The sequence below is a fragment of the Lolium rigidum genome, chromosome 5 (assembly GCF_022539505.1).
Source record: "Lolium rigidum isolate FL_2022 chromosome 5, APGP_CSIRO_Lrig_0.1, whole genome shotgun sequence".
Classification (NCBI taxonomy): Eukaryota; Viridiplantae; Streptophyta; class Magnoliopsida; order Poales; family Poaceae; genus Lolium; species Lolium rigidum.
In genome coordinates, this window is record NC_061512.1 from 189,183,212 (window position 1) to 189,192,637 (window position 9,426).

General features: G+C 46.1%; 1 protein-coding gene across 1 annotated transcript; it reads right to left on the reverse strand.

Annotated features, from left to right (window-relative positions):
• Positions 1-2,033: 2,033 nt before the first annotated feature.
• Positions 2,034-2,761, reverse strand: LOC124658312. The gene is made up of 2 exons (XM_047196676.1): positions 2,671-2,761; positions 2,034-2,567 (listed from the first exon to the last, which is right to left on the reverse strand). Exons 1-2 carry the CDS (start codon positions 2,735-2,737, stop codon positions 2,353-2,355), a joined length of 282 nt encoding a protein of 93 aa, XP_047052632.1. The 5' UTR covers positions 2,738-2,761; the 3' UTR covers positions 2,034-2,352.
• Positions 2,762-9,426: the final 6,665 nt, after the last annotated feature.

Sequence of the window (9,426 nt, forward strand, 5' to 3'; positions counted from 1 at the left end):
GCTTGTCGTAGTAGAGCTTGTTGTAGTAGACAGACGGGAAGTCGTCGTGCTAAGGTCACAAAGGACCAGCGCACCAGAGCGGCAACCATCGGCAATGATGACAACCGTAAATCGGAGGAGACTATCATGAAACCACACCAACAAACATGAAAACCGACCGGATCCCAGCAGATCCGGCGGGCACACAACTCCACGCGCCCTCCGACAGCGCTAGATGCACCACCGGAGTGAGGATAGGGTGGGGAGGACCTTATTCTGACTTCAGGATGTAGCCGCCGCCTCACCGTCCCAAAAAAGAGACTGAAAAGCAAACTAAATTAAGAACAGAAACTTCCCGCCGACGAGGGACCGTGGTCCACCACACCTCCAAGGCCCCAAGGCCACCGGAGGCGGAGTGGACCAGCGGTATTGCTGGCGAGGAGGACGATACCCTAGATGGGTTTTTTGCCTTTTTTCCGCCGCCTCCTGGGTCCCCTTGGCACCGTTGGAGGTGCCCTATTACTTGTTTAGCTTACAAGTTTGTGAAAATGTCAAACAATACCCGAAGCAAAAGGCTCCCGTACAAACCAAGAATCTCGGTCACGATTATCTGTCCGTTAATTGAAGTGTCGGAAGTGATTAGCCAAGCAAAATGATGCTAAGGATTGTGCACTAAAAAGCCACGTGGACCAACTCGCGAACCAAACCCAACGGCACCCAACCTAGCATCCTACCCTACGGCCATCAACTTCACTCTTCGTGGCATTTGTCGGACGCCAAATTAACAACACCCAGTTTATACGAGTCAACTTGGTAGCACACATGAATTTGTTTTTGAGCACCTAGTCGTGACACATGGGCCGGGTCCACTAGGGTGGACTCACGAGCATCCGTCCTATAGTTTTAAGTGATACGAAAATCATATGATGATGGTGCGCATGTACCAAACATGCAACCCTACCGTCTCATCTACTACCGCCTCTTTATTTTAGAGCTAGAATAAGTGCAGCAAAGATCCAAAGCACGCCAACCCTTGTCGTTGGATCACGAGGTCGACATGTGCCAACCATTGGACGCACCAATATATCCATGCCCACCCGAGTTGTTAGCGAGGACCGATGGGACTTCGTGGAGTGATACTGTTAAGTATCTTAAGGAGATCAGCCGGTTAAAACTGCATCAAGACTAAGCAAAAGGTATCGATCTGTACGGAACTCAAGAACTAGCAGCTCATGTGTACGTGCAACCTGATCGATGAGTTGACCCAAAAACAATGCCCATGCCCTGCTGTTGTGCTGGGAACGCAATGATGTGGCAGCCAGATGCAAGTACATGGTTATTTTATTTTTCTAGATAAAAAGTATATATTAATATCACCTAAATACCAATTACAACGGGTATTTGCACCAAGAAATGCCATAAGACATCAAGAATACACATAGCAAAAAAAACCACCACGGTGATCAATTACTCGCACTAGCAGTACTCTAACCACTACCAAGGACAACATCTCGAGTATACAAAAAATTCTCCAAAAGCGACGGCTCTAAGAAGGAAACGATGTATAAGCGTTGTTGTCATCTGATGAAAGATCATATGTTTTCACGTGGAGAAAGCCCGAGTTTACAAAACAATGTCTTCCACAACCAATGGAAGTCAAACTATGCAAATCGAAACTCAGTACTCGAGAAGCACCACCAAAAATGAAGTCTTTCAAGATTGCTGCCCCCGCTCGTCGAGGCCATTGCAGCAAGTCACCAAACACCCGACACGTATGTATTTCAAAATGAACATGAACATCGTCCCGCAAGCTGTACATTAGCTTGTGAAGCATAGTGTTCGTCGATCCAATACTCCCCTCCGGCATAGCTTCCGGTCCTCCAATTACAGCCGCCACAGTTACTTCACGAAGGAAAGGTGTATAATATTTAACAAATTGACATCTCAATTAAGCCGTACGTGATGCATGTTCCAGCATTTGTGTCCTAGCCGAATGAAATGATCAAATGATTATCTTTGCAATCAAAGGGACTCGTATACATTTAGATATCTGATTCAATGGCACAAATGTAGACGATTTTATTGCATAGAAGAGAACACATGCATGGACGGGTTGTACAGATGGGCGGCATGCAGCTGGGAAGGACATACAGATCCTCGGATCAAAACTGAACACGCACACGACCTACTTACAATTCTCAAAATTAAACGAACTGTCAAGGACGACCAGAATCAAATTGTCTACCAATTCACCAAGATTTACCGTCCGGCAAGAGGGAGGAGAACAGCTTCTTTCCCGGATCCCTCTTCTTCTTCCTCTTGATCTGCATGCCGCACCGTACGTGCAAACGCGCAGATCGATCAGTGATTCAGTCAGTGGCCCGGCGGCCCGGTGGGGTAGTCCGGCGTGGCGGGCACGCTGCCGTGGGGGTTGGTGTTGGCCTTGGGTTCGTCGTAGTCCATCACCGTAGACACCATCCCCTGCTGCTGCTCCTGCAACCGGACGCCGCCGTGGAGGGGACGCCGCCCGGAGTGTCCCGCGGCCCTCAGCACCTGCACCTTCCTCCCCTCCGCCAGCAACACCGGCCCTGCAGAACCCATCCATCCATCAGCAGGCGTACGTCATTTAATCCTTACCGAATTGACGTGATGCAGGGGAGGCCATTGATCTTGCAAATAACGTATGTGTACCTTGCGAGAAGGAGAGCGCGAGGAGAGCGGCCACGAGGAGGATGGCGAGAAATCTCGGCGTGGCCATAGTGGCCGGAGTGACAGAGAGGAGAAGGAGGGGAGTTACAGATGAGGAGAGCGGGGAGAGAAGGAACAGATAGGATCGAGGAGGAAGAAGGATGCCGACATGCCGTGGTTTCGTGGGCTTAAAATGAGGCTTTCGGAGGCTTCGAAACCGCCGGGGTCGCCTTCGTAAGCAGCAGCAGCCCGGGTCACGCCCCCGCCTAATTTCGTGTGCCACTGCCAGCTGGGGCCCGCAGCGGCGGAAGAGTTTAGAAAAAGAAAGGAAACTCAGATGGACTCCTGTCACTACTCCTGGATGTATGTACACGTTGGTCTAGTGATGATGTGAAAGCCTCCCTTTATTTGTTCGACTAGAAGTGACATGTCTGCACTCTGCACACACATCGTTGCATAGTCACAGGACATTCCGCAGGTACTCCCTTCCTTTGAAAATAAGGTACTTAATTTTTTCTAGATATAAATATGTTTACACGTTGAAATGCAGCTAGATTATATCTAGCTAAAGAAGAGTCACTTGTTTTAAAATGATAGTATAGTACATCTAAACGAGCAAGCTTTCTTGTCATAATCCAACGCAATATCTCATTCATGCGCAACGGTAAAATTGCTACCAAATATACAAACTTGTGTCCAAATATGAGTACCTTGATTTGGAAGAAAAGGTACACCGGGAACCGGAGAATTTAATTATTTGCCACACCCTGCGTCACTCACATGGAACCATATTACCATGTGCCACAACTAAGTGTGTGATGCAGCCACGAACCACTCGATTGCGCTCTCTCGACATTGACCGTATTGGGTTGGTCTGTGACACCAATACCGGAATCCATTACGAGGTTGATGTGTCCACCTGTAAGACTGCCTTCAACGTGGCCCTACTACTCCGCTACAAGCCTCCTTGTGAGCTTGTGGAGATCTTCTTGCCCACGACCGGCGAGTGGGACATGAGGGAGCTTCACGCATAAGGCGTGGCACGCTGCCTCTGCACCGCTTACCTTGGCGTGTACTTCTACTAGCTGAGTTGGAGCTTTTCCAAGTAGCGGCACGCCATTAATCGATGCCAGATGCGCAGCTCCGTCCTTGCCCAAACATCCCCCCCATCAATTTATGGTTCTTTTCTTTCCCAATCAATTAGATTCTAAGTACTATGTTCGTCCTTTGATTGCTCCTCAGTTCTCAATCCGTTTTTAAATAGCTCCCCTCTTCCCTTCTTCAGCTAGAAAAGCGATGGGGTGTGGTTCTTGATTGGATCAGAGAAACTGGGAGAGGGCTCACTACTCAAGACAAATAGGAAGAATAGTCTGGTTCATGGATGTGTGATCATGTTGTTCATGCTATAGATAAAGGGGTTATATGTTCAGTCTACATATAAGTTGAACCAGGTATTTCATTTGTCTCTTACCATCTTTTATGCAACTTGTATTGCTTGTGTGGCAATATGCGGAAGAAAATAAAACAGGTAGGTACGTTATTAGTTGAATCTCAAAAGTCAGCTATGCAAATGGATCCACTAAATAATTAAGAGTAACCAACTGAAATCTATGTTATGTAGTGATAGTTCTTCCGATGGACTCTCTGTAAATGGGCAAGGTAAAAAAAAAAAGGATATGAGCACCTCAGATATATGCTATGTACTGAATATTACTTTCTTTTTAAACTATGAAATGTTTTTATAGTTTGTGTGTGAGCTGAAATCCTTTTAATAAAAAAAGTCAGGTTTTTGTCATTTTGCACCTAGGTCCCGCATAAGTATGGACCGGCCCTAAGTTCATGGTGGATGCAGCGCCGGAGGCGTGCCCTCCGTAGGGGGGTGTGCATGAGGCGGTGTTGGAGGAGTTACTTAGAGCATCTCCAGCCGTCTCCCCGACGAGGCCCTCAGCAGCCCTTTGTTTCATCCGGACGGCATTATTCGGCCCAGCCGCGCCCCCGGCTCCTCGTTTTCCCCCGGATTTGGCCTTTAATCCATCCGGAGAGCCCAGGCCATCCCCGGCTTCCCGAGGCCCGGTCGGGGACTCCGGACGAAACAAAAATGCGCGAAACATCGAGCGGGCCTGCGGTGTCGGCGACAGAAAGGGTAGTTCCCTCCATTTATTTCATTTTCCCTCCAAAATGCGCCGCATAGAACCATTTTCCCCGGCGAATTTCGGAGGAGCTACTGCCATTCCCCCACACTTGCAGCTCCTCCTCTTCCCTTCCACCACCATGCCGCCGAAGAAGATCGCCGCCGACGGCGCGCCGAAGGCGAGGAAGCCGCGGACGCCAAAAGAGAGGCCGCTGGGCTGGACAAACGCAAGGTGGGCGGAGGATGTGGAGCGGCGGCGGAATGAAACTCGCGGCAGGCGGAGAGGGAGAAGAAGCTCGCGGCGAAGAGGGCGGCGGACGAACAAGCGAGGCTGGTCTCCATGAACTTCTCCCAGCCGCGCGTCGGCCAATTCCCCGGGCCATGGCTGACCCAAGGTACGATCGGCTCTCCTTCCACCTTCTCGCCGGCGTCACCGGCCACGGCCATGTTCCATGACACCTACGTCACCGACATGACGAGTTTTACGCCATCAGCGCCGGAGTACGATGGCGCGATGTACGAGGGCATCTCGCCAGCCCTGCGCCGTGGCGTTCCTGATCAGCGGCAACTACGGCAAGATGGACGAGGAGACGAGGGCTTGGTACGACGCCCATCGCCAAGACATCCTCTGGCTTCCGTCGGCTCCTTCGTCCTCCCCTTCGACGTCCACTACCGCCGCTGCGACTGGGAAAATATTGCCCTCCACGCCCTTTTTCCAATCAGACGTTTGTTAAGTCCAGATTTTCGCCCGGGGGCCTCAAACGGCTGGAGATGCTCTTACCTTTGATGTGCAAGTCAATTAGAACGGATTGGATGGTTTCGTTAGTTTGAGACCGTCTCAGCCCAGTTGTAGATTTTCTGCTCGAGCGTGTGTTCAATTCAAAAACCAGCTAACCCGAAATAAAACATTGATGTGGTGTGGTACCGCTGGGCTCTTTATTTAACCGGTCTTAGACCAAACTGTGAACAAGCTTTACTAATACGCTGGCTTCTTCTATGGCTAGGCTTGGCTCAGATCATATTCCGGGATCGGTATAAACATTCCTAGAGCTCAACTATTCAGATTTGAGGAATTCTGGTTAGATTTTGATGGTTCTGATGGAGGAGAGTGCAGAGAACTTGGCAGCACACTAGTTCATATTACAATCCTGCTAAGGACATTACAGCAAGGTTTAAATCTATGAGACATGGTATTAAAAAATGGAACAACCAAATTTCTAATCTTGGAAAAATTGTGGAAAACTATAACTTTGTTCTTGGTCTGGAAGATCAAAGGCCTTTATCTAATACTGAAGCCAATTCTCTAGAAAGGCACACATACAGTCGGGAGGACATTGTTTGGTTGGAAATTGGTTTGTCAACCGAAGGAACTCGGAGGATTAGGCATAATGAATCTGGAATTCATGAGTGACGCCTTAAGCACAAAATGGACCTGGAATCTGAGAGTGAACATCGGCAACCCATGGAGCATGCCAGCACACCTGTGATCGACAAGGTCAGACACTTGTTCAATGCAGGGTCTAAAGTAACTATTGTCTATTGGGGATGGAAAGAACTGTTACTTTTGGAAAGATAAATGGGTAAATGGGAGAACAATTGAGGATATTGCTTCGGAAGAATAGTTGCAGAAGCAATCCCAGAGGTCAATTGGATAAATGACATCAAGAAACAGCCCACAATTCGTGCTTTCATGCACGTGCTTGCAATATATAAAGATCTTCTCAGGGTGTTCAGCTCATCGCGGATAGAAGAGATTCTTTGCCATAGTCGCGGGATACGAGAGGTGTCTTCTCTACCGGTTCGGTATACAGGACTCACTGTGTCCCGTCAACAAGCTGCAGCCTCGCAAGTTTTACTTGGGGATCTCGGGCTTCATCATGATGCAAAATTACAACATGGTTAGCAAGAGAGGATGTTGAATACATTTTTACGAGATGTGCGATCGTGAATATCATCTATTCATCTGGAGCGAGGAGTTAGCACGGGCCCATCTCACTCAGGTCGCTCCTCCTCAACTATTAAGTTAAGATTGTAAGAAAACTGATGAATGTTTAATAGTGCACTTACCATCTCCAAATATAATATTATTTCGGACAGGCCATGTCCTACACCATACCATCAGCAGCTTAGCACGCATATCATCACTCAGTTGGTTCAAGAGAATTAGCACCCAAATGTGTCAGGTTTGGCCGAAAATGTGGCATTATGTCTATTATTTTTTTGAGAAACACAGTACAAACGCAGACGCTCACATACACTCACCCCTATGAACGCACACACGCACACCCCTACCCCTATGAGCACCTCCGGAAGATTGAGCCGGCGGATTGGATCTTCAAATTGACGAAGTCACCACAGGCGCCTCGCTGTCGACGGGAACGTCGCCTCCCACTGAATGAATATTTCGCCTTTATGAGACACACAGATGTCAAACCTGGGGTTTGAACTCTGGTGGGTTGGGGGTACAACCACCCTCCTAACCACCCAACCTCAGGTTATTGTGTTTTAATATTGATGTGTTTTATAATTTGTGCAAGCAAGAGGCCCATACATAGGGGTGGAAATTGGTAGTGGATAGTCCATATTATCCGACATTCGTATTCGAGAAATTAAAAATGAAAATGGTAATATCCGAATCCGAACGTGTGTGCAAATGGATATGGTAAATATCCGAATCCGTTTTACAAAAAGCAAATACAAATATGGTATTGAATTTTGAAGCAAATGTGAATATGAAAATGAATATATCCGTATCCGAATAAGATTATGTTAGCCAATTTTAGTAATTTGACACCTACCGAACCTAGAGAAGCTAACAAGTCGGTCAAATGTTCAATTATATGATTCAGCTTGAAACTACTATGCATTACTGTATTTCTTTATATTTATCTCTCTACCATTCTATAGTTGGCACATTATAAGAGACATGAATCTATTATCTGTTTATATTCGTATCCGCTCCGAATTGAGGAAACATCCGATCCATATTCGTATTCGAGTAACATCCGCTCCAAATTCGTATTCATCAATATCCGTGTCCGCATCCGTATTCATTTTGAAAATATGCAAACAGATATGAGAAGGGCACTATTCGATCAGAATCCGATCCGATCCGTTTCCACCCCTACCCATATAGGTATGTTCAAGAATCTAGTAGTAGTATTCACGTGTAAGCATAGATGTGACCGTTCAAAATTGTGGGTGTATGGCGATGCGTGCATCCGTCTCAAACTCTCTCTCTTCCTCTCTCATTTATTTATTAAAGCACCCAATTCAAGGGAAATCAAGGACGGGACTTCTTCTTGGCTATGGTGTGAGAGTTTTAGGGTTACGTATAGGTTGATTACCTGCTTACATAGAAAATTCATGAACTAACATCAATTATCTGGCTCGTTATTCTTTTTCGAGAGTACGCCATCCATTCTTGACTTCATGAACTCCAATTATCTCACGCATTGTAAAACCTACTTTGGAAAACCTCGCCCCATTGGTCAGCCGATATGTTGCAAACATTGTAGAGAGAGAGCAACCTTTTCTAGCACCAGAACTTCGCACTCATGACACACTAACTATACTTAGCAACGCCAACATTAACAAAAGCTTCGTGTGGATCTGAAATGAACCTAGAGGGTCCTCCACTTTCCACATGCTGTTTCAAAACGTCTCCCCACTGCAGCTATGAAGAAATTGCAGCCACTGGTTCACATGTTTGTGCATGCCCCACTACGGATGATCCACAAACTTCTCGATGAAAATATCTTGATCTTGGCAGTGCGCATATCAGCGTTCACAAAAAAAAGGCAACGTATTTATCCTTTACATTCACCCTTTGGTTCTGATACAAAATAACCTTGGAAAACTTACAATAGATTTGATGATATATTTGTCAGTATGTATAGAGTTTCAAGTTCAAAGCCACTCAATCTACAAAGTAGCAAAATTTGACATGATTCAGAAAACAAAAGTGAAATGGTAAATGCTTACTGCTTGCAAGCTTGTGTTTTTTTGGTCTTCTATTAGCACATTCTAAATGTGAAATACTGATATTGTAAAGGATGCTAGAACATTCATATATAGATTTAATTGTAAAAGCAAGACGAGAAAAAATTCATGCAGATTTTGTGTGCTAACCGAATAAGTGTATGTTGACATTGAAAAGACGTCCCAAATTCTCTGATAGCGATCGTCGCTAAGTTAGAAGTACTTACGTTAACTTAGTAAGGCGGTCATAGAAGAATTCTCAACATATATACCACTTATTTTTTACTTCTGGATCTATTAAAAAACACTCATATAATCTAGTCCGAACAAGAACATTATACCCCACGGCTTAAGTTTCAAACAAAGTCTGTCTCTTTCATTATAGTATTTTTTTCTCTGATTATAGTATTGAGTTTGTAATTCTCGAAAAAGGCATAAGATTGCCAATTTCAAACGGATCGATGAGATATGGACAAATAGGGTCACTCCAACAGCTAGTGGAGGTGGAAAAGGCAGCTAAATGGTTGGGCTGCTGTCCAATTCCACCATTGGACTTTGTGAATTTCCGTTGCCTTTTTGACTTTGGTACCTAAAAACGAGTGATGTAGGTCGCATGACATGTGCCCATAAAAGGGGGTTCCAGGGCA